Source organism: Osmerus mordax, chromosome 1 (assembly GCF_038355195.1).
Source record: "Osmerus mordax isolate fOsmMor3 chromosome 1, fOsmMor3.pri, whole genome shotgun sequence".
In the NCBI taxonomy this organism is placed as follows: domain Eukaryota; kingdom Metazoa; phylum Chordata; class Actinopteri; order Osmeriformes; family Osmeridae; genus Osmerus; species Osmerus mordax.
This window is the reverse complement of record NC_090050.1, coordinates 15,536,089-15,561,847: the sequence shown is the minus strand read 5'-3', so window position 1 is coordinate 15,561,847 and position 25,759 is coordinate 15,536,089. Positions and strand designations below refer to the sequence as shown.

The 25,759-nt window shown below is 40.6% G+C and overlaps 2 protein-coding genes across 2 annotated transcripts; both read left to right on the top strand.

The window, feature by feature from the left end:
• The first annotated feature begins 1,627 nt into the window (after positions 1–1,627).
• On the top strand, positions 1,628–12,558 carry znf831 (zinc finger protein 831). Its single transcript, XM_067245600.1, has 4 exons — positions 1,628–1,670; positions 3,626–7,920; positions 9,929–10,221; positions 10,939–12,558. Exons 2-4 carry the CDS (start codon positions 3,669–3,671, stop codon positions 11,713–11,715), a joined length of 5,322 nt encoding a protein of 1,773 aa, XP_067101701.1. The 5' UTR covers positions 1,628–1,670; positions 3,626–3,668; the 3' UTR covers positions 11,716–12,558.
• A 6,995-nt stretch (positions 12,559–19,553) lies between these two features.
• On the top strand, positions 19,554–25,508 carry LOC136953665 (endothelin-1). Its single transcript, XM_067247441.1, has 4 exons — positions 19,554–19,623; positions 20,031–20,274; positions 24,654–24,806; positions 25,409–25,508. Exons 1-4 carry the CDS (start codon positions 19,554–19,556, stop codon positions 25,506–25,508), a joined length of 567 nt encoding a protein of 188 aa, XP_067103542.1.
• Positions 25,509–25,759: the final 251 nt, after the last annotated feature.

Below are 25,759 nucleotides of genomic sequence, written 5' to 3'. Positions count from 1 at the left end.
ATAACACAGTCAGACGTTAAGAACGGATCTAGGAGCAGTTGGCCTACCCGAATGTAAAAAAAAATGCATTGGCCAAAATGTGCAAAAAATATTCTGGACCAGTTCTTAGTATTAGACTTCGATTTTCATATAAATACGGCATAGACGGAGAGCGCAAATGCGCATTCTGAGAAATCCAGACGGGGGCGCGCAAGTATTGGTAGCAATTGTCTATGAGATTTTTTAGTTGCTCCGAAATTTTTGATCTAATTGTTGCATTTTTGTTTTAGTTATCCTTTCAGTCACGTAGCAGTGTCAGTATATCGGTTTGGCGCATAATACAAAATAATCCTCGAGTTATTAGGTGGAGTCACGGGGAGTCAGCTGAGCGGTGAGGGAATCGGGCTAGTAATCCGAAGGTTGCCAGTTCGATTCCCGGTCATGCCAACTGACGTTGTGTCCTTGGGCAAGGCACTTCACCCTACTTGCCTCGGGGGAATGTCCCTGTACTTACTGTAAGTTGCTCTGGATAAGAGCGTCTGCTAAATGACTAAATGTAAATGTAAATGTTATTAATGCTGATCTGATGCCAGAACACTAACTATCAGCACCCAAACACATTTTTGCATCATGCAATGCATGAATAGCAACAAACTTGGCATGTGTGGTCCCCTGAATTATTTCAAGTACCAATCCAGATAATTTATGTTTTGTAGACATTTATGTGTGGTAGACAATAGTCAGGTGCTAAAGCTACCAATAACTTTAACATTTGTATTAGTCAGTCCCCTGCCAAAACTCCTTAACACATTTCGAGAATGGCAGGAGGTGTTTCGTTACCATGCCAACACAACCATCCCCCCTCAGTTGCCTTGGAGACTGGTGTACTGCTGATTTCTTCTATTGACACAATTTTACAATCCTGCCACCTGAAACTGGTTGAAGACCTAGTTCACACAGTCGGCTAGTGTCAGTGGCCTTTAGGCCTTTACAGCCTAGACAGTGCAGAATGATGCTCGCTTTATCAACATCTCACAAAGCAGAGAAAAAGACTGCACACATGGACACAAGTGTGCTCCGTTTGTACAATAATAACTTGTGGCTTTTTTGGGATCAGAAGAGGTAATTTATTTAGAAAAATATCAATTTGTTTTTACTCCGTGACTAAAAAATCTTGCTGTTAGAGAAGAAAATATACAATAGACAGTAGGATAGCAGTTGTCATTTTTACACCAGTCTTAAGTAACCATTCACATGAATACATATTGCACTATTGGTATTCCCCTCAAAAACAGAATACATTTGCAGACTGAAACTTTTTGTTATTCCCAAAAGCAGCCTCCACTCCTCTGCCCTCTTAAACACATAAGACACCTATACTCATGGACACAGATGGGACTATGCATACATTGGCAAAAAAGGCTGTGGTTATGATAGTGGGTGGGATGTTCTCTGCAAACACTTCCATCTATTATCTGTTTACCCTCATGGGCAACGACAATGCCAGCGCAACCCTATGATTTGCTGACTACACCCACTGAATCTTTCTTGTGCCCTGCGAGTGGGTGGGTGAGGTGTGGTTAGAGGAAGGAAAGCAGAGAGATTTTATCAGAGGAAGTATTCAGGTAGTGGCTCACAGTGTGTTGATGTTAGAGTGAGTCAGTCAGTCTGGGAGAGATGTACTGTAACAGGTAAGGCTCGATGCGTCAGAGAACTTCCTCCTTCTATTGCAAATGTTGTTGATACTTTCAGTTCTGCAATTCCTCATACTCAGAATGTGACCATCTGTGCTTTTCAGTTCATATTCTTCTCTGTTTCTTTCTTTTGCTGATCACTCTCTGTACTTGTCAACTTATGCATCAAAAGTCTTTGTTTAACAGCACTGTCAAGCAGCCCCTTCTCCCTCGTGTTGATCTCTGTCTCTCTTTGCTGTTCCCTCTCTTGTTCTCTCTCTCATTCTCTCTCTCTGTCTCTTTCTCACTCCCCCTTCTCTCGTAGTGCATATTCGGTCTCATTTGCATCGCTTACAGGGTTCCTATGTCGTCTTCAGCAGAAACATTTCCTCTGCAAAGAGCAAAGATTTGATCAAAGAAAACTGCCAAACTGCTTTAAAAGAAGTCTTCATGACTCACAGACGTAAGCATGTTTAGTACAGTATTGAGCATAAACAATGCTGTAAGCTTGCCAGTTGACCTATATGGACAGTATTGTATTAGAAGTGGATTTGGTGCAACTGTCTGGAAAAGTAAGATATTGTTGACTTTGGTTTGTGGTCAGGTGTTACTTTAAACTTTCTAATCTGTAAATTTCTTTCAATTTGTTAGTTTTTTTGTCTACACTTTGGTTGGTATATATTAATATAGGTTTTTTGATAGCACACATGTGAATTTACAGTCTCATATTTGTTCGGTTTAGAATAAACCTACAGTATACACAGATATGCCAAGTTCTCCAATAGACAAAAGCCAAATGTCTTTGAAACTATTTGATCATAATTGTATTATTTTTCAGGAAAAGGTTAGTCACTAAATGCTATGTGTTCACGTGATCTGTTTCAGTCAAGTAAAGGTTAGGAGGCTGTATGTCCATGAATGCCAGAAATTTACATATCTGACTGGAAATGATAGCAGGGTACTGTATGAGGAAGAGCTTCTCATTGACTGTGTAACTCTACTTTGAGCATTATAATTTAGAATATTTTGAGGATAAGTTAGAAAAAAAGGAATAGATGTTCAAGTCAAATGAACGGGGGAGCAGAAAACAACTTGACATTGTAAAATGTGCCACAGAAAGTGTTTGGCGTGGGTGTGCTTTAACTGCACTCACATCAAACAGACGTCTTTAAGCCACCAACAATTCTAAGGCTGATACAATCATAATGCAAATGAGGATATCTGTGACTCATACCAACAGTGTCACACTGAGCCACACTGTTTTCATACTGTAGGACTACATCTTCTTTTGCTTAAAGATATTTTTTAATGTATACATTTGAAAATACATTTAGGCTAATATGTTTATGTGTACTGATCTAGACAACAGCATGCACATTTCAACAGATGAGACACAGCTGTCTCTCTCTCTCTCTCTCTCTCTCTCTCTCTCTCTCTCTCTCTCTCTCTCTCTCTCTCTCTCTCTCTCTCTCTCTCTCTCTCTATCTCACTCTCTATCTCTCTCTGATAGTCAATCTCTTACCACATTCATGGCTATGTAGTGCATGTGTTGTGTGTGTCAGTGTATGTGTGTGTGAGTCTACGTGTTAGCTTTCATTCATTTCCATGCATCGCCTGCACTGCAAATTGTCATAATAATCATATTGTGTCATACTGCACCTTGACAGCATAGTCTAGCTTTGATGTAGCCCAGAAACGTTGTCCCACTACTATCCTCATCATCTTCACAACAAAAAAAAACCTGTAATGTTGACTCTAATGGCATGCTTTGTTTCTAATTCATATTTATTTGTATCATTCTTATTGTATTCATCCCAGTCTAGTTTAATTACAGTTTATGTCTCAGAAAATGAAGACTTGTATGCCTTGCACTATAAACCACAGACCAGAGCAGCATTCCCATTCAAACAGAAATAGTTATTCTTTGATCATGCCGAGCAGAAGGCCTAATGAAAACGATGTTTCTATTGCAGGTAATTAAAGGCCCTGCATTGGAACATCACAACGGCTGTTGCCATGGAGACTGGCAGGCAGGGCTTTGTGAATGTTTCTGTGCTCGGCAGCTCAGTCTCAGCGCAGAGTGAAAACAGGATGCACGTCCAGGCCCCACCGACGACTATGCTCGTCCACACGATACCTGCTGCGCCACCACCTCTCCGGGCACAGATACACCCACAAGCCCAGCTACCTGCTGCCACCCAGGAATCCGCCCACCTGCATCTGCCAGTGCCGCCTCTATATGCCAAAGAGGCACTTCCCTTCCTGACGCTCCACTTCCCTGGAGGGCTAGAGCTTCATCAGGGACCTAGCCCAGGGACAGCCATGTCTGCAGCCAGACCCAAGTCTGCAGGGAAGCATTTGTGCCCTCATTGTGGCCGGGACTGTCTGAAACCCAGTGTGCTGGAGAAGCACTTGCGCTGCCACACTGGGGAGAGGCCTTACCCTTGCACTACCTGTGGCATCTCCTTCAAGACCCAGAGCAACCTCTACAAGCACAAACGCACCCAGGCCCACGCCCGTCTCTCATCTGAGTCTGAGCAGAGCAGTTTAGGCAGCCAAGACAGCTTGAGCAGCTCCGGGGATACTTATACCACCAGCCTGTCTTTAGATGTCCTCAGTGGGGACTCTGGGAATCAAAACATGGAGGTTAGTGCATCTCTCTGTCAAGCCATCTCTCCATTTAGCTCTGTGCTGCCCCCTACTGCTCAGGTTGGTCCAGAGACAGGCTGGGCCCTGCACCAGGCTGCTTTGGTGGGACTTATTCTTGCACCTGGAAATGACCATAATGTCTCTTTGGTCCAATGTACAAAATCTGAGGGTATGAATTACTCTGATAAGACAAATGATGAAGAGAAAGATAAAACAATTGAAAATACAAAGCCTCGAGTGGCTCCAAATCGTCATCTCCCCCTCCAGAGGCAAGAGGCAACCCTGTTTTCCAAACATTGGGAGAATTCTGTATCAAGAGGAAAATCCCAGAGCCATGACAGCACAGATTCCGGATTCAGTGAGAGTAGTGAGCTGCCCTGGACCACCAGTCCTGGGATTGTGCTGCCTGACCACAGCATGGAATCCCTTGTCGAGTCCAGTCTGGAAGTCCACAGCCAGCCTAACACCACACACATCTCCACCAAGCCTGACCTTACTACTTCAGAGACCAAATCCAGTGTATCACAGCAGGAACAGAAGAAACTGGAGGAAAGGATCTCCAAACTGATATCTGAGAATGATGCAGTAGTGGATGATAAACACCTGGAAAACGTGAGGCCTCGGAAGACAATGTTGTCCAAGCAAGGGAGTATTGACCTCCCCATGCCATACACCTACAAAGACTCATTTCACTTTGAGATAAAGACCAGCAAACCCTCTAATACTGCATTAAGTTGGCAGAAAGCAGACAGAGGGGCAGCTCTGTACAGCTCTGTGCCCAGCCAACACTCCTCCAGCGTAGAACATGTTCCCCTGACACGCAGCAGTTCCCTGCCCTTCAGTGTGGGAATTCAGCACTCAGAGAGGAGCAGCACAGCCTCTCCCCAGAACAGAAATTTTATAACTTTAGCCAGAAGAGGCAGCTCGGGACACACATACCCAGCAGGCTTTGGCACAAAGTCTGTAGACCAGCAGGTGTCCAATCATCGCCCACTAGTACGCCAAGCAGCCATGGACTGCAACCCGGCAACAGAAGGCCTCGCTTTGACATCATCATTGGAGGAGGTCTTTCCCAACAGTCTTTGCTCAGATGGCGACAGCAACGACATTTGTGTGGAGCCAAGCAGCCAAAAGTGTCGCAGGAAGAAATCACAGAAGTTTGCCTACAACAAATGGTACATGTATGGGGGTGGAACTTTTAAAAAGCTGTACAGTACAGACAAAGTTGAGAATAATACTGTTCTCAAGGCTAGAAAGTCAATGATGAGCCTCGAGCATGAGGTGGTCCAGGGGATTCAGAGAAGGGGCTCATTAATGCACAGGGAGCTTGTCACATCAGTGGGGTCTACAAAAGACTGCACTGCAACAGTGTGTCACCCATCCTGCCTTCCAGCCAACCTGCCCTCTGTCCCATGTGGGAATGTATGTCAAACAGGCAGCCATCTTGATTCCTCGTTTACCACGCTGAAAACAACCTTTGTGGAAAAACTGTCTCTGTCAACACATCCACCAACCACTGGAGCAGCAAACGCTAAGAGTACTGAATCTGTTGCAGAGAGTGTAACGCATGGGGGAAAACACACTGGCAATGTCTCGCTACATCAAAATTGTACAAGATATATTCCCTCAGAGACTAAGAAGCAGAGAACTGACAACAACATATGTTCACTGGGGACGCAGTTTGACCCCAACGCCAGTAAAACAGTGATGCTCCCTGTCAACGTTGGTATGACCTGCTCTGCTTCGTGTGTGATGAAGACCAACATAACCTATGTGAGCACTTCATTCTCCTCTAACAATCACACTGCCACTAAAACCAACTTTCTACCAAAGTACCAGCTGAAGCTACCCAACACAACAGACTCAGACTCTTCAACACTGACCTTAAATCAACCCACTGGTATAATTTGCCATAACACCATCTGTACCATGTCCTCCTGCCAGACATCAAGAACCATAACAACTGGAAAGAAAGACATTCCATCCTCAGAATCCTCATGTATGGATCAGAGTCACACAGTTATGTCTCCACCAACAGCAGTTGAAAAACAGCCATCTACCAACAAAGCCTTAGTAGAGAGTGAGACTGTCACAACAACGACAATTTTACTCCAGGAAAGGGATGCAAAACCACCCACCACATATATACAGCATCCACCTGTTGTGGCTTATGCAAAGAACCTCTCTGCTACATGTACGCCTATCACAACCTCAGTTAGGAATCTGACTGTTGCACCCAGTACAGTTTCCACTAATAATGTCTCATTAATATCAGAGAACAGTTTTACTGAAGAGTTGAACACAGCTGCCATACCTTGTCACATTATTCCGTACGATGACTCAGAGCGTTCAGCTGCCCAGAATGTATTTCATGTTCGGACGGCAGATCTCCAGATCTGCCTGGAGATCATATCTGATGAGCAGCTGGCTCTCATAGAGCCCCAGATTGAAAGGCAAGGCCATACAATTGGGTCTGGATTCTTTACCTATAGTGGAGAAACAAGGGCCAATTCAAAGGACGCCACACATGAAGAACAAAGCCACTTCGCCAGGGCAACAGTGAATATAAATGCAGATTTGGGGCCTAAAAAGGCTGGATCTCAAACTCAGGTTAAGTTGTCATCCTCAGAAGGTCTTCAGAACATCAACTCCTTATTACCAGAAAGTTTTCATCAGACAGATCAACACATTGCTGTTACAGACCACAACAATAGAAGGCAGACAGAGAGACCGTTCAAAATGGAATCTACTCCTTCAACTAACACAGGACAACAGACACATTTCTTACAGGTTTCATCCACATCACCCGACCCATTATTTACCCCTGGAACTCATAAACACATGCTTCTGCCAACACAGAAGAACCGAGCGGGGGTTACGTCAGCTCCTGTCTCCTCAAAAGGTGTGAAATCAGAAAGGAGCCAAACACAGGAAGAACATGTCCTCCCGAAGAAGCCTATTAGCCAAAAGGGCCAGGTTCCTGATGAGCTGCCTGGCCAACACAAACTCTGCCTGGCAGCCAGCTCCTCATTATCATCTTCTACAGTAGCAAAGAGCAGCTCAGGAAGTGGATTACAGGAAGCTGATAGCCAACACAAATCTCTAAATCAAAGAGCCACATGTAACATGGACAAGATAAAAACTAAGAATACAACCCTGGAACAAGAAGCCCCTACTTCAGAGGGAATGCCTAGAGAATCCCATCTGCCCCTGCAGTCAAGCTCTGGTCATAAGTCTAAAGCTGAGAGCAGTGTCGCTATCCCCAAAAAGGAGCTTTCTATTTTCCAGAACCAAGCCTGTAAAACTTCTGGAGAACCAGACTCAAAAGAAATACAAGTCTATAGTAGTTTCATGGAATTTGAACCTGTGAACTCAAAGATCTATTCTAGTTCTGATACAATGTCATCAAAAGCATTTGGTGTGGGCCATATCAACATCGAATCTCTGGATGTACATGTACCTTTGCCATGCCAGGCTCAGTGTAAATCAGAGGAAAAACCTTCCAGTAACCACAGAGACACACAGCTGGTCCAGTTTACCTTTGAGCCTTACAGTATTCATGAGGAAAGGCCCAAACATGCCCCTGGTGTCTCTTTATCCAATCAAGACCCAACAACAGGTAGGTATACAGATGTTTATCAAATTGTATAACTTATTCTTAGTTTATGCTGCATCATGCAGTTGTGAGCACAATCAAGTTTACAGATTGTCAGAAATCTGATATTTGTTTAAAAAATGACCTCTTTCCTCCACAAGGGGGTAGTAAATGATCATGGTTCTTGTGGGATTCTCTTTGAAATGAGAAGAAATACAACTTGTCACAACACCCTTTGCTGAAAAGACCAATGAGTTTTGTACAAAATAAATAAAGGCAGCTGACATTCCATCTTTAACTGCCTCAAAAGGCACCCTGAATAAACAAAAAAACGTTTTAAAAAAAAGTAAAAAAAAGTATTGTCTCTGAAAAGCAAAGAATGTTTCTGCATTGGAAAAATATAGCATGGATCTAATTTCACATTAAATATTCCCCTCTTAATAAAAAAAAATTATAAATCTAAATGTTGAATTAAAACGATTATTTTCTAGGTCTTTACAAACAATTAATTGAGTGTCTCTTTATTATTATTTATTTTTTTACAAATGGTTCGCTAACAACTTTTAGGAACACATGACCTCTATGATGTGTATGCAGGAGTTTAGCCTACAGCTTAGGTAGGTCAGTTGACAACTGAGCTTCAGATAGTCTCATATAGGGATATTTCTTTGTACCAGTCTAAAGTCATCATACCTACACTCTATTGGAATGTGTAGGTTTTATTGGTTATGATTTCAAATCTCTTTCAATGGTTCAGTAATGCAAAAATATGAATAATTTATAATTGTTTGAATATGTCTATAGTTCTTTAACTATCTGCAAAGGATGATTATTACAAGGTGTTGTCTATAGTCAAAACAAATACCCCACCGGGCACAGAGAGGAAGAGTTGATTCACACTTCCAAGTCCTCTTGGCTTGACTAGGCCGTGGTGTTTTGACTGATCAAATGCTTTCAGGAACAACAGAGGAGCCTCTGGAGGTCAGAGGAAGTGGCTTCCCCTGGGGCTTCTTACACAGCAGACCCCTGGGTAACAGAGGATTCGGCTTCTGTCTCCTTTCCAGACAGCTGACAGGCAATTTGAAATATAAACGCAGACTAGTCTTAAAGCAACTCTGCACAGGGGCACGCGCTAGAGTTCAGCCAAACCAAATAGACCCTGAGTATCAGACCAGTTGTTTTTTCACCAAGACAATTATTGCTATATCTCCTCCTTCATAGCTATCTACCAAACATAATATATATTGTCCACATGTTAGTCTCAGTCTCAGATATGCAATCACTACATATTCATTAATTTGGCTGACATTAGGTTTGCAATGAGGCGTAATGTTTTTTTGTTTTATTTTATTTTATGGCATTTTCTGCTTTATGGGATAGACAGTGAAGAATGACAGGAAATGTAGGGGAAAGAGAGAGAGGGTAGGACATGCAGGAAATGGTCTGAGGAGGATTCAAATCTAGGCCCCTGCGGTAAGGCATCAGCCTATGTGGTACTCACACTTGACTGGTGAGCCACGGGAAGCCCCCAAGGCATACAATTTAAATAATATAATGTTGGAGCTATACTGTGATTAAGTTACAGTCAATAAATGAAAATCCAAAGGGGTTTGTCTCTTCCATTGCAAAATATAGTGTGTAATGTATGTCAGCACACTACATTGACTGAAAGTGACTGTAAATAAGTCTACATTTATTGTCGTGATTTATTTGTCGTGATTTATTTAGTCAGACATTTACTGCATGTATCTATGGGTAGTTCCTTATTATAGTGTAGATCAAATCAAAATAGCTCAACAGCATGTTACTGACTGAAATGCCATAGCATTATCCAGGTGGAATAATCTCCATAATCTAAATCTAATTTCACTGACTGGGTATCATTCCAGACAATCCAAACCCTAAATATGAGTGAAGGACAGGATCATAAAACAGTTGTGAACTCATGTCCGCCCCCCTGGCCCCCTAACCTCCACAAACACGTACAAACATACACAATAAAAATGCTTTTCATTTGTTGTTGTGCCCTTAGGGGATGTAGAGAGAGGCTGCCTGACAGGAGATTCTATCCAAAGGGAGAATGGAAAACTAGGCCTTCAGAGGCCTCTTTGGCAACCCGACAACGCAGCCACAGAGTCCAGGGAGAGAAAGGGTTTTGGAGAACCAGACAACCAACATGCTGAGCAAGAACAGAGCAGAGGAAGAGTGAAAAAGAAGGATGGAGGAGAAAGAAGTTTGAAAAGAGACAAAGTGCTGGAGTGGGAGGATGTCAGGCTGAAGGCAGGTGATCTACATATCCAGCAAACAGATATGTTTAGGCATGAGGTTGGTACATTTTCCAATGTATTTACAGCTAAGATGCAAATACATATTTCATATATCAGACACTGTATGCCACTGTAATAGAACTGCAACTTGTAATTCAAATTTTCATCAAAGAAAGAAAGACTTAAACCACAGACTCAATGGTTTACACATTGGCATTCAACAAAACATACAGATAGTCAACATAATAGGCTTACCAGCATCATGTTTACTCATACAGTATGTGGTGTAACGTGCATGAATTATTCATTGTAACAATACCATATGATTGTTCTTTCTCATATGTGCCAAACAACTTTCTTCTTGCAAATGTAAATGCTTTAATCACAGGTTTAAAAATTTATGTTTGAGGCCACAGTTCTGTACAAGTCATTAATTCTATCCATTGTTCTGACAAATTCAAACTGACATGCATTATTTTACATAGTTCCATTTATCATACCTCCAGCTCACCACCAGTTACCACAATGCAGCTGGGTAACTTTACTATAAACTCTGCATCCACCATATGTAAAGCAAAATTTAAAATTCTTTAAAATTCTGATGCAGTTATTTTAATTGAAACTCAAAGGACAGGTAAGCTTTAAAGTATTTAAAAAATGCCCCTGCACTGATCTAATAAGATGGCTCAGTGAAGAGGATAATAAGACTGTCTGGTTATGGTGGCATTCCTTTCATCTATGATAGCTAACGCAAATATAATTCTCTTAATAACAGCTCCATGAGGTAAAGGACAAAGCAGATTCTCATCAGAACTGTGGACTATCAGCGGAGCCTCGTCAGTTTTTTTCCCAGACACAGGCCGGAATGTTCTGCAACCCCTCTCAACCCTCTCAGCAAATGACACTCACTTCCAGTCCCATGAACGCTCAAGACTGTAATACTAGCATTCCTAATACTTCAGAGCCTGAAATGAAGACTATCGGTAGTCGGATTCCCCAACAAATGTGTGACACCAAAATGTTACATGTCAGCTCACCTTTATTCAAGATACAAAAACAACCCGTCCAGAGTGAGACCTGCCTTACAGAAACTACTCAACATAGCCAGGTAAACAAGACCAGGGTCATGTGCGGCTTTAGCAAAACTCTATCTGCATCAAAAGGGCAGAAAACACCAAACTCAATTTCTGTGGATAAAGCTCATATGAGTACAGCCCTGTGGAGTATGACAATGGATACTCATCAAGACAGCAGTGACACTATGGACAGTCTCATGCACCCATTACACATTGGAACCTCTGCTCTCACACTGCCAGGGGACAGGCCTGACAACAGAGAGCTTACAGCACCAGTCTACACCACACTCACCAATGTACTTGTGAGGCAAGATAGTTCAAGCAAATATTGCTCTGTACCATCAACTGGACAAATTCACACCAACCTGCTACCTGACTGTCTGATGAGTGGGGCAAGGGCAGTCCAGAGCAGCCTGGAGGATATAGAGGACACCGGCAGCAGCGATGATGAGGGGAAGTTGATCATTGAGCTCTAGACAGGAGGGAGTACACAGGAACATATGCAGACATAAATGCTGGCCGAGATAGACTCATAGTTGGTGTGTGTCACAATCTAACGTGTCTTTCTCGCGTGCAACCAAAACCACCAAAATTAGCTCCTGCTCTCACTCTCACACCTGCAGCTCTGTACCCTTGCCACCCAACACACACACACCTGTTCATATGAATCATGCATCAACTCTTTATCTCCTGATGTTGGACTGCCAGTTAGGGCACCTGGGGAAAAGAACCATCCACCACAGGAATGCAATCCCTTTCCCAGACTGTGTTTACTGATAGTGAGTCAGTCTGACAAGGCACAGGAGTGCAGATCACAGGAAACAAGCACATGCAAACAAATCTCATAACTCAGGCAGCCATTGATCATCAGGTTGGTGTTATGACAGGAAACCACGGCAGGTACTTATACCTTATATGGCATAGAACTGAGCACAAGTTCTATCAGACTTCTGTCTGCTGTGGATGTCTGTTGTGCTGTATGGTATCGCTCTTGTTAATGTGCATTGTGTAAATAGGTCAGACACAGGGATTATTGGGAATTTTCCAAAGTTTCATTTAATTAAGTCAAAGTACAGATTTCTTTTTCAAAAGCTGGCAGCACAGTATTATGGGGGTATTATGGTGGAGATACAGAAAAACAGTTGATTCAGTCTACGTATATTGCAAATAGCTGCACCATGTGCCTATGACCATAGTAACCCATGGTTTATTGATTGATTATTGATTTATTGATATACCATGCCCTCTTGTGATTTATAGCTTAATTATTTAAAATGGTTTTTTTCAAATGTTTATTAAAATTAAATGCTGAATAAATGAAAAAAGAAAATGTTAACAAAACTCCTAACTTCTTTTGCATACATGCTTCTAAAAACTTCATATATGACACATTTATAGAAAATATATATGGATATCAATGTATACACCTACGAGACAACAAAAGGCAAAGAACGTGACACATTCTTTTTTCATCACCTCAATCACTCAGCATACTTTTTTTAAATAATTCTATAACAATCAGTTGCAGATGGCAGAAAACATTTGTGAGTTAGCAAGAGAACAATGTTTACTTTAAATGCAAAACCTTATCCAGAAAAATAACATATTGTGTTCCATCTGTGCTTGATGGTCTTCCCTGAGTGCCACATATGACTTATCACTCCTCATATTTCAGCAACATTTGGAGGGACTTCCACGTGCAGCACAATATATATTTACAATTACTCAACTTCTTTCACTTCTATATTAAGCATGCAGTCATGGGGAACAGAGAAAGGTTGGATAAGGGAGGGTTGAGAGTCTGTCTCTCCTAGTGTGTCTGCAGAGGCCTCTACTCTGGACCATCTGCCATACGTCATCTGTTTCAGAGGAGATCTGTACAGAGGGTGGGAGGGTCAACTAAGAGCAGTCTAGCACTACTTTCATGCTGTCTTTGCTGAAAGTCTGTTGCAACAATTGCAAAAGATTGTTGCAAAGATTAGCGGAGAGTGGGATTTCTGGGGGGTTGGTAGGTAGTTTGATGGTCATTGAGAAGAAATGAGTGTGTTTGACTGATCAGGGTTATATTAATGATAAAGTGACAAAGAATCTTAAATTCGGTTTTCAGATCGACTTAACTAATCCGCTTCTGTTGTGAGTTTAAACTTTGATACCAGATTTCTTTGTGCTAAAGTGATGAACTATGTGAATGTGAATAGGTGTGTATGGGTAGTGCTGTTCTGATGAATTGAAGCTAGAAACCACAACAAAGAGACCCAAGACATAGCAACACTGTATATTGAGGCTTGAAAGTGATGACTGTGATGACTATCACTAGTCCCTAATGGGATGGCTTAGAGTTTGAGCTAACTCCAACTCAGCACAGGTGGGAAATGACTACTGCACTGGTGTCAATGGAAAGGAAATACAGCTTTAGAAAGTATTTTGGAAGACAATGCATAGTCAGGGGTCAGAAAAAGGGTGGTCCTCTCAGGGCCTGGCTGAACATGTTTTAACAGTTAAGTACCCTAGGCAGGGACAGCCAGACTTAAACCATAGGTCATAGATAGGAGAACTGGATAATCAATTGTGTCAGCCAGTCATCCAATTCACACTATTCTTTCTTTGTGTCCAAGATCAAAGCTATTTAGACATATAATACATTTGTGAGTTCTTGATTTGAGTAGGAACATTTTGTTTATTGCAGCAAAACAGGCAGGTAATTTAAGTCACCTAGATAACACTGAGAATTTCAAAAGGATTCTCAGAATGACAGCTGTGCAGCAAGGGACTGCCAGAGTGCTTGAAAACCATGACTTACTCATGGAATGAAGTATCTTTAACCTAGTAAATGTTATCCTTTAAGTGCGCTGTACTTCTCTCCTTGTTTTGTTCCCATGCCAGACCATCTGCAGTACATATGACTGCATTCAAGTTCAAATCTACCAAAAGGAGTCATCATCTTTGCTCAGCTACACCACAGTTCTTATACATGGTTGCCAAACAAAATTTATCACCACAAACACATTCTTCATGTTTTCTTAATATTCAAAAATGATTAGAAACAGGAGAGCTTGCTCACATTCAGGAGTGAAAACAGTTATGTGTGTCTGTTCTCCCGCTAATGCTGTTGAACACATTCTGGTTATTATTACTGTGAAACGATATTATTACAGCCATACGAAAAAGCTCTCTAACAGAGCTCTATATTGCCAAATTGCACTTGTTAACTTGATAAGGTAAATGAATGTTACTGAATAATAGAGAAACTGAGCTTGTTTTGAGTTATAAAAGAATCATGTTTGACAAGAAGCATTAGGCTGTCAAGATTCTGACATACTCCTGAGGCGCTGCATAGTTTGTTTGCTAATGTCAATAATTTCCTCCATAAGTTATTAGTATTCCCCCTAATAGGTTTAATTAAAATAACTATGTTTATTTAATGTTATCTTTACAGACTGTTACTGTGTTTTTTCAGTGTGATATACAGTTAGCATTATTTTATTACATTCTATATGCAGTACTTCTTCATTTTCTGATAAGATATCACAACCCAGACAAACAGATGTTGGTCTAAAGTGTGTAACAGAGAAGAATTACTGTCAACATGTCTGTGGAGCTACTAGTTGGCTCACTGACTCACTGTGGGAACATGTTATTCCTGTAATGAGTTCCTAATGGCTAAACCAGTCTATCTTCACTTTGGGCAAACCTTGGGTTGTTCAAATGGTTATTACCATAGGTCTTAAACTGTCCAAAAAATCTATGGATAAAGGTAAGCATCCTGAACTCTTCATTTGCATTCACCCTTGCTGTTTAGTTTCCACATTACAAGTCCTAATAGTTACTTGGAAATTGTATCAAGTGCAATGTGTCTTAAAACAGATAATCAAATAATAGTACATTATAAAAAATCTGAAATGTACACTAACTCGGAAAACATTTTCTTTCGAAATACATTGTGGTTACAATGATAAAGCTATCTTCCAAGGATTGTAAATTATGAATCCCACAATCATATATAATCAGTTCCTATTAAAGGCTTAATGTCTTAATGTAGAGGAAATGTCTGTCGTCTGTCTGGTATGTAGGGAATGAGGAGGAGAGTTGACATATCCTTATGAGAACTCACAAAGGAAACAAATCTCCAAGGACATGAAATTGCCAATCTCCAAGCCAATCTCTGGCTTAAACATCACAACCATGCAGTGCAAAACAGACATGTTGCTGCCTGTGACTTGTGTGACAGTCTTGTGTTTTTTGTTTATTCCCTAGTCGTAGTAGAAACAGAGAGAGTGAATTATCATAGTATTTGTTATATGAAAACTGAAGTGTCATGGGTTCCACAAAACTGCCAAACGTTTCTTTCATGCCGCCTATTACACCACATAGACAGACCTCCAGGGACCAATTAGAAGCAGCTATGATTCCGATCCACATTTATCTTGTCAGCAGTAGAACATCCAAACCAGGAGCTTTAGAATGATATGCAGGGAATGGTTGTAAGCATGTCCATGTTGTGTCAAAGAGTTCATCATTGTATCATGTCTGTTCTTTACATCCTAACATGTAGATGATGTACTGTAACTCCAGGTGGACATTGTGTTGTACTGTATGTAGCTTCAATGCTTTTATCTAGTGTTATTTTTGGTCTGACATGTGTTATATGATCTGTTCAGTGATTTAAAAAGTAATAGATTTGCTGGTTGCGCTTGGCTTCATCCCAAAGGAACAATGTATAATAGGACCTTGAGAGACCAAGCAGACAAGCTGAGACAATGAGTTGGTGGAGACGAGCACAGGCCAGAGGGGAATTTGTCTCGGCTGATTCGTGGAGGGTCTATTGGAGTCTGAGAGTAGATCAGCCAGAAGCCACATTCCTGCAGCAAGTCTGTCAGTTAGACAGAGAGACTGGGCTCCTGCACATGCATTCATCTTCCTGGCATCAGACTGCACTATAATCTCTGTGACAGCCTTTGGGAAGGAGGTGGATAAGACTAGACAGCAGCCATCAACTGATAACTAATAAGCTCTTCATTGATTTCCATTGATTTTGTTTTTGTTTACATTCCATAAAGGGAGTTTGTGTTTAGCTTTTCCACAGCTCACTGTTGGTGAAGCCATACCTTTATTTTGTATATTATTTTATGTATATGTATATGATGGTAGTTGGAATAAAATATGTTGACTGAAGTCTGTTCCATTTGGCCTGTCCATCTAAACTGTGACTCCCACACAGGGGCGTTGTTAGACATAAAACTCTACTTGGACACAGGCCCCTATTCATATCCCTTTTTTTTCTTCCAAGCGTGCTGCGCACAATGCACTACTCAGCAATATAAACTCCCGTTGCTTAACCCACTATACAACAGTTCAGGGTCGCATTCATTTGAGGGCAAATACTGTTTTTTTGAGCTTCATGTAATATAGTTTTGTAGCCAAAATAAGATGATTGGTAGGCCTATCATTTAGAAACTTTATTTAGTTTGTTTATGTTTTCTTAGCCTACCTAAATTCTGACTTGTGTGCCGAGTCCAACACCTGGACTTCTGTGTGCGTGCTGCAGTGGTTATTTGGCAAGCTCAGAAGAGCGCGCTGACATGGAATTCTGCGCGCATCAGTTTGTGTTTTCGGTTAAACTGCTTTGATTTTACAAGCGTTGATTGGGATACTTCGTTTATTTTATCAATGTAAACTAATGCACTGACAAATATAAAGTAAATTGTTAAAACTCAAACTTGGGGCACGTGCCCCAGTAAAATGTGTCTAACGACGCCCCTGCTCCCACACCTGTGTGCCTGGGAGGCACCCAAGCTGTCCCACAACCAAGGTGGCTATACTAATGAACAGACCCCCCCCCACCCCCCCCCCCCCCACCCCCCCCATTATGTCTGCAAACCACAAATCACTGCATGGAGGAACTCACTTCCATGACTCATCATCAAGAAAGGGCCAGTAACCAGAGAACCTGGTTGAGCATACATTCTGCAAACACTTATTCTGGGGTCCAGTATTGTTTAAATGGTTTTTGCTTCAGTTAAAATGTCCCTGCTATAAATGTCCCTCAATATACTCTCTAATATTGGGATTTTGAGAGTCCACAGACACAGGATTTAATCCAGGGTCAATAAAGCTGGATCATCAATTTCAACCCATGTCTAGCTCTGGGGCTTTGTATAAGAACATTTAACATGTGGAAAGGGAAAAACTGTTTATAAATCCCAAATTGTGTTATTTTTGTTGCATGATTTTAATAGTGAGTTCATGTTTGTGATATATTTTTCATTGTCAATGCAGCTGAGACTAAACAACAAAGACTATGGTCCATGCACTAATGTCTTCTCTGTGCTTCCAAGCTGCATCTCATTCTGGCGATCTCTTCTTTGAACTCAAGAGCTGACAGAACTGGACTGCATAAAATAGCTTGAATAAAGCTCATACTATCAGCATAGCCCCCAACTCTCCAACTCCGGAAATTGAATGGAGAGAAATGAAAACTGCTTTTCCACAGAAATGTTCACAATATTGGGTTGCCAGCAATAGCGCCCTCTGAAAATCCTGCTGAAATTATTCAATTGTGGTGCTTTGTGCTGATCTTTTACAAACACTTGTTAATGACAGCCTCAGATGTTTATCCCAAAGCAGACAATAACACATTTCTGGATCATTCTTAATTTAACCCAGTCCCCCCAGAGTCCACCCTTTATTAAAAAAATCTGAAGGCTAGTTATTGGACATTTCTGATGCACTCCAAGTCTCCCAAATCATGTAACGTGGATAAACCGAATGATTGATGATTTCTCTTCAAATATTACATTAAATATAAACCTTTACCAATCGATGCATATACATTTACAAAGTACTTTACCAAGCAGTAAATCCTTGCACACCCTCATACATTTAGCAAGCGAGCGGGTCCAGATCTATTCAGTTTTCAACAATACAACCAAAGCAACATTTTGAATTCAGGGAGAAATATGAGGGGGTTTGATGCTGCTAAGGGGCCCCATAGTAGCTGTTTAGTTAAGATTAATTTCCCAACGGGATCAATGTGGAATGAGGATTCTAATCCATGTGCCTTACATTCCCATGACATACAAGGTAACTTCAGCAGGTCCTCCCTCAACCACCAAACCATTGCCTTGATTCAGACTTTATTTTCCCAATGTGTTTCCTGTTCAAACACAATCGAGTTCCACAGAAAGGCACTTATGGAGAGAGAAATTATATACATTTCCAAACAAAGTATCGTGAGATCTTGGATTTACAATGATTAAATGGGTTTTAATATCAAACTGACTGGTTGAGTACTGTATCAAGTTAAAATCCTCTTGACATACTTTATGAACACATGATGCTTGAGGTTTGTCCTAAATGTCCTAAGAATGTTTTTTTCTTTATATGTAATTTAGGTATCCTGAATGTACTAAAATGCTAAAAAACATATATTGCTATTGTCTGCTCTGATTGTACAATGCGTCTGCAATTATGTAATGAATATTTCTGAAAAGTCCGTTGGAAACGTCAATGCATGTTAAATCACTGTCCAAACACTGTTGGACTTAGTGAACATGTGACTGTGTAACTGTGTGGAGTTCTTGAAAAGATTATTTGGTGCATAAGACAACTTTTATGGCATAGTTTCACCCATCTCTGCCTCAATAGTTCAGATTACTGTGCCCTGGGTGGGTTACAAATTGTCTGGCTTCAGTAAGACTGAAATTTAGGAGCCAATTATTTTACTTACTTCACAACACAAGACAAGAAAAGATGCAGTTCACTGATAAACATTGACATTTGAGTTTTAGGCCTACAGTACTCTTCTAGTTTTGTCTCATTTTCTTTTGATAAAATACGCATACGCGCAGGCACACACACATATTGACAACAATGTAATTGCAATTAACTCATTTCGAACTAAAATTGGCAAAGCCACTTTAAGTGGGGTCATTAACTATTTACTTAGGGTCACTCCGACTCATAGGTCAGTTTGAACCATCTTCTAGTGTGCGCGCGCGATTGATGTCGTACCACAGCCCCTAGCGGTATGTGGTTGTCTTGTTTTTGCTTTCACCGCACAGGCTATAAAGGCTTACTTCAATGTGCGCCTGAAGTACAACAGCCTGTCTTGCACTGTTCTGTACCTCACGTGAACTATTGAGCTGTCTTTCACTCAACAAGTCTTTCAAAGAAACGTAAAATGCTTGTTCTGAGAAACAACCCGGATATCTCCTGATTTTACTTTCAAGACTCGAGAATTATCAGCTGGTTTACGTTCGGATACGGCAAATTTACTGTCACTTGTTTATATCTGTTATATTGAAATTTTTCACGCATGGCTAGTGCGCCACAGATGGATCTGAAAGTTTTGCTTTTTATCGGGCTAACAGCTGTTTTGGCAAATGGTAGGCTAAGTGTAATTGTTATTCACAATAATATGGTAAAAAGTGATTGCACGGTAAGAAATAGAGGAAACCATGTAGATGTATCGAACATACATGTTCACTACATTTCTGAAATTAATATTGAAATTCACTAAACGTTGTTGTGTTAAGAAACGTATCACTTTTTATTTGTGAATGTGGCACCAGTTTTGTTTTTTCCCTCAACCCATCATCACTTGTTTGCCACTTGCTGTTTTTTTTTTTTTTTTCCATAGCTGTTCTAGTTCATTGAATGATTGCCCTTTTTTTCTTGACATATTAAATACAAATTAAATCATATGCATTAATCTTAAATATTAGGTTTTATATAAGTACATTATTAATGTCATATTTAGCATTTAACACATCTTTTTCCAAATCTTTTTTAGGTTCTCCAACACGCAAGGATGTGAGTCAAAGAAGAGAGCTGGTGTTTGCTAAAATGAGTGAACTCCTTGGGACCTCACCAGAGCAGCTAGGCAGGGTTGCCTCCAACAGTGATGGCTCACAGTGTCCCCAGTGTCAGCTGTCACAGCCGCGAAGACGTGCCAAGAGATGCACATGTTACACTTACAAAGACAAGGAATGTGTCTACTATTGTCACTTGGATATTATCTGGATCAACACACCAGAGTAAGTGTGATGAACATTTCTCACTAATTCATTTTATTTTTTTGCAATAACATGATCTTAACCCTATTCATATGAAATATTACTGTGACATTGGGCCAGTTGTCCTGGTAATATTCCTTCCACATTAAGACATAAGCTACACGTTAACTACTAAAAAGATACTGAGCTATTAGTTTAGACCCTACGTCAATAACCATAGTAAAACAAACTTCATTAAATTATTAAGTGTTAGTAGGATAGGTTATAACAAAAGTGTAAGAAGGCACAGCATGGGGGAGGGGTGTTAGGACTAGGAGAGAGTGGATCTTGTAAAGGGGCAAGTGAAGGTTGTGTCACCGAACCAAGATCGATGTTAATCTTCACTCACCCTTGGAAAGCCTAACCTCCCCCATACCAAGTTTCACATGTGCAATAACTTGTACCACTAAACCATTAGGATGTGTAACTACATGGCAGTAACTACAATGTTGTTACTAACGGTATTGCTATGTAGTGACATGATAGTTTATGTTATCTTAATGTAAGGTGTTTGTCAGGAATTATTTTTGAATTTAAGTTTTGAAGGCATTATAAACTTGGGAGTAGTACTAGTAGTAATATAAGATTAATGAGTCATGTCATAGTGTAATAGTTCCCAAGCTCTCCACCAGAACAACCTTAACTCGCCTATGCATAGATTACTAGTATGTTCTGAAGCCAAACAGCTCTTAAATGAAAGTTCTTCATGTTAACTTTCCCATGATTTATGTATTTATGATAATCTAATTTGAACTCTTTTCTGCCAATATGTAGATTTGTGTAATGTAGCTACCAAACTGCTACTACACTAATGTTCTGCACCAGAATACTGAAAATGTAATGACAATGTTATTAGTGCTGACAAACACATGTATGGTATTTACTACACAATAAATTCAGTATGCAGCATGTGGCAGATATCCAGTAAGTCACTGGCTTCATCTCCTAAGCAGTAATACCTTTAAAGAGAAATTAACATCTTTCACAAGTAATCAAATATTACCTTCCTTTATACACCTGTCCGTTACAATAAATGTAATTATCCCTCTCTTTCTTTCTCTATCCAGATTCATATTTTTCTAACCATTACATGACCCTCCAACCTTGCCTAACATTACTTTTCAAATACAGTACTTGTTATTAGTCAAGCCAGCAAAGCCCTGCAGATACCCTGACATGAACAAAATACCATGATAATTCTGAAATGGACTAAATTTGTGAAACTAATAGCTCATGAAATTCCCCACTTCAAAGAGCAACTTAAAGCATTAACATTCCTGTGATAATTGATTGTAAAATTGCTATCAAACTAAGAAAATTTTATGTTGAAAAAAGGTTTTCAACACAAGCCGTGTTGCTAGCTGTTCAGTGATTTATGTTTTTAGCACCCCATTCATTGAATATTGCCTGAACTCATGTTACAGGCTCCTGGGGTGTGAGTGTATATAACCTGTATGTCAAGGCCAAAGGCACCGCTTAAACTCAAAGGGTCACTATAGTTTCTGACTGGCGTCTGAGTCTAGCTGGCGGGATTCTGGGGTGGATTTGAGTCTAAGTTCTGATAGAAATGACAAGGGTGATGATATTTATTTTTACTCTTTGAGAAGCAAGTCCCTGGGATTGAGGATGTATTGTAGCTCAGATGCCAGATGGTTCATGAGAAGACCATAAATACACAGCAGGAGCCTCTGTCACACAGTGGAGCCAGGTCTCCCACCCTGTCTGTACAGACATTAGACAAGCCTTCTATCCTCACTTTGATTTATGAAGGCATCCTATGCACTTTATGTAGCTGTCCGGTTTTCTAAGAAACCAGGTGGACGGGGAGTGCCACAGGAGACATGCTGCTCAACAGGAGTCAAGCACAGCGTTAAGGAATGAAGGGGGGATATATTGGGTTTTCCACCGCCCTGGTGACTTTGAGAGGGAGTTCCTCCATGTGGTTCCTCCTGTGTTTTGTAAACAACTGTGCCAGCCACTAGAGCAGAACATCCAAAGAGATCCTCAGAGACCATCCTCTATTTACATGCACAGTTTAAATGCAATTATTGTGAATAATGGACTAACCCTGCACAGCATCTGCTGAAGACATGCACGACTAGAGAGCTTTCATTCCCCTCTTGAATCAAACTAACCAGCAGGCTCTTGCTTCAACATTAGAGACTGATGTATAATTCTTGACATTGTGAAATGGCAATAGTGCAGCTCAATGTCTTGATTTGATCTCAGCAGTACTGTGCTCTGAAGCTCATGGAGATGTGCGGTCTGGACACTTTAATTAGCCTCATCAGTTCTGTCCTTCTTTTCAGGAACGGTGTGACTATTCACTTCCGTTCTGGGTTTATGAGTATTAAGAAATCTGTAGTTTGGATAGAGAATCTGAAATCTAACACACACAGTGTCGCTAACAAAGTCTTTCTGAGACATGATGGTCAGAGGACAGAATTTATAGTAGAAAGGGAACAACTAAGACAACACACAGCCAACATGTGGACACTACATCATGGACCCATGACTATCATCAGAACATAATAAACGCAGTGGCGGTTCTAGACAAATTTTACTGGGGGGGGGGGGGGGGGGGGGGGAGTGAGGGGCCAGTGTTTAATCAGAGGGGCACATTAAAAAACGGAAGCAAATTATATTTCAGGGACATTTTTACAGGGGCACTGGCCTCTGTAGGCTCCTGTGTAGAACTGACCCTGAATATATGGTAGATTACAGTAGGAATATATTCATGAATAAAAAGACAGAATACAATATCAGATAATAAGGCAATAGTAACAATAATAATAATAACACTTTATTTATATAGCACATTTCATACAAGAATTGCAGCTCAAGGTGCTTTACATAAAATCAATAAAAACTATAATATACATTATAAAAGTAATAAAACCCTTCTGAACACAGGCCGCAGTCTTTGCGGTATCTCGAGCCATAGTCTTTGTGGTTTCCCAATATAAATAAAATGTAACTCAACAAAACATAAGCCGCAGTCTGCAGGAATCCAAAAGACACAGGACACAGTCTTTGCGGTATCTCGAGCCGCAGTCTTTGTGGTTTCCCAATATAAATAAAATGTAACTCAACAAAACACAAGCCGCAGTCTTTGCGGGAATGAAAATCAATAGAAAAAATTATAAAAGTAATAAAACCCTTCTGAGATCAAATTAATAAAATGCTTTGGTAAAAAGATTAGGTTTTAATCTGTCTTTTGAAAATGTGTAGCTTGTTTGCTTCCCTAATATTTATGGGTAATGTGTTCCATAGTTTTAGGGTGTAGTTGACAAAGGCCGCATCACCAATCTTCTTATGACTGCTTCTCTGGTGACCCTTTAATAGGCCTGAATTTGATGATCGCAGTGTTCTAGCTGGTGTGTAGTTAGTAAGAAAGTTAGCAATGTAGCTAGGTTCTTGTCCATTTAGAGCTTTGTATGTGAGGAGACAGACTTTAAAGTCAATTCTGAAGTAGCTAGGACAGGACTAATGTGTTCTCTCCTTTTAGTTTTGGTTAAAAATCTAGCTGCAGAGTTTTGAATGAGCTGTAGTCTTTCAGTAGTTTTCTCGGGAAGACCAGCGAAAAGTGAGTTACAGTAGTCCAGCAATGATCCACTATTGTGATTAACATAAGCACATAATGAATCTCTGATTTCTTCTACAATTCCAAGAGGTAGTCGTCGGTTCTTTAAAAATAAATTTTGTGTATTGTATTTTAACCCTTTTTATCACAATTCACGTCAAACAAAGGCATACATTTAGCAGTATCCCTTTGAGTATTTTTCAAATGTAAACATGTTTGTGAATGTCTCAGCTTGTCACCAAGGTAGAACCTCAAGGCTCTCTTCACTGTGCCCTATTTAAGACTAATTACTTCTGTAATAATTCACACCTTGAACTTCCCAAACTTGTTTTGCCAAGCATGTTCTGTTTGGGCTCCCAAAGCACATATCCCTCGTTCCACCCCTTCATTCAGGATTCAATCAGTCTCTCCTGCATACACATATCATTTCACAAGAGAACATTCTTGTCTCTATAATTGTACTCACACATTGTACTGTATGTTTAATGTTGTTGTGCTGGTAATGTGTTTTTGTTGCTACCGTGTGTTGCGTGTTGCTACCATGTTGTCCTGATACCATGTTATGTTGCTACATTGATATGCTCTCTGTCATACACAAGATCTCTCAGACACAGGGTCTCTCCCAGAGCCTCTACAAAGTCTATGTCGGGTTTCTTGTGTGCTAGTTTCCACAGTTGGTTGCTGTTTTCCTGCGGTTTGTTTGCTGATGCCATGAAGAATGGGTTTTAACTAACCTGCCTGGTCAAAATATATTTCTTAATAACATTTATATTTGCAGGCACACTGTTCCTTATGGGATGTCCAACTACAGAGGCTCAGAGCGTGTGCGTCGCTCCACCCAGACAGAGAGTGGAGGGAAGCAGGCCGAGTCCCGACGCTGTGCGTGTGCACTGCAGAATGACACGGCATGCAGCAGCTTCTGCAAGGACAGGTAAAACAACCACACAAATAAGTGACGACATGCAACTACATGTTTGTTCTGTACATAGTTGTTAAGGGAGCAATAGTGTTACAATTTTGTGACTACTAGAGGGGGTTACCATTACTGTCTCTTCAGACACGACATAGGAAACAAAATGAACTTAAGTGTCTACACTTGGCAGATGCTTTATCTGTACAGCAACTTACTTCTGTATCTTTCTTTTCTACAGGGAAAGGAAACCATAGTCAACTGTCTTAAGCCGTTCTGTGATTATCAGTTCTACCGGTCATGACACAGCCATGTTCACCTTAAAGAGCCTTTCGCCCTGACTGAGAGATCTATTATAGGATCCCACAGTGACATTGTACACTTAAAAAACCTAGGTAAAGTAATATATCAAGTGTATACCTCCATAGACATCCAGTCATGGACATGTCATTCAGTGGGAACCTTGCTGGACTGTACCACAGCTAACTGTCTTGTCAGCCAACTAAAGGACTGATGGCCGAAAATCTTCTATTTTCAAGTTTGACATTTAGGAGAGAAACTGGAGAAGAGGGATGTTCACAAAGTGCTCCTTCTGTCCATCTCTCCATGTATCTGCCCCTCAGATGGGAGGTGTTTTTCATTATTTCTCCATCAGCTGGCTTCGATATGCAAGACTGTCAGACCAAGAAAAAGGCCTATATGGACAATGAGCATTGGACCTGAAAGACTTATACACAAAATGTTTGTCATGGTGCTTAGTGCGCCCTCAAAACATCATCATAATAAATATATGCTAAGACTTTCCTATTTTTATCTTGATGTGGATCTACACTAATCCAAGACTGGCAAGCCGGTGCACTTGAAGTGGACAAAAAATGATCTGAGGGGGGTATTGGTTTTTGGATGTCTCTCATATTTGATTCATATGGTCAAGTTACATGTTTTCTCCTTGAAGAAAATATGCCAGAACTACA

What these genes read in the sequence shown, in the direction of transcription:
- znf831 (XM_067245600.1), top strand. Translation starts at nt 3,669, where the DNA reads ATGGAGACTGGCAGGCAGGGCTTTGTGAATGTTTCTGTGCTCGGCAGC. An exon ending in CAATCAAGACCCAACAACAG is followed by an intron (nt 7,921 to 9,928) that starts GTAGGTATACAG and finishes TTGTGCCCTTAG; the next exon opens with GGGATGTAGAGAGAGGCTGC. An exon ending in CAGATATGTTTAGGCATGAG is followed by an intron (nt 10,222 to 10,938) that starts GTTGGTACATTT and finishes TCTTAATAACAG; the next exon opens with CTCCATGAGGTAAAGGACAA.
- LOC136953665 (XM_067247441.1), top strand. Translation starts at nt 19,554, where the DNA reads ATGGCTAGTGCGCCACAGATGGATCTGAAAGTTTTGCTTTTTATCGGG. An exon ending in AACAGCTGTTTTGGCAAATG is followed by an intron (nt 19,624 to 20,030) that starts GTAGGCTAAGTG and finishes AATCTTTTTTAG; the next exon opens with GTTCTCCAACACGCAAGGAT. An exon ending in ATCTGGATCAACACACCAGA is followed by an intron (nt 20,275 to 24,653) that starts GTAAGTGTGATG and finishes TTATATTTGCAG; the next exon opens with GCACACTGTTCCTTATGGGA.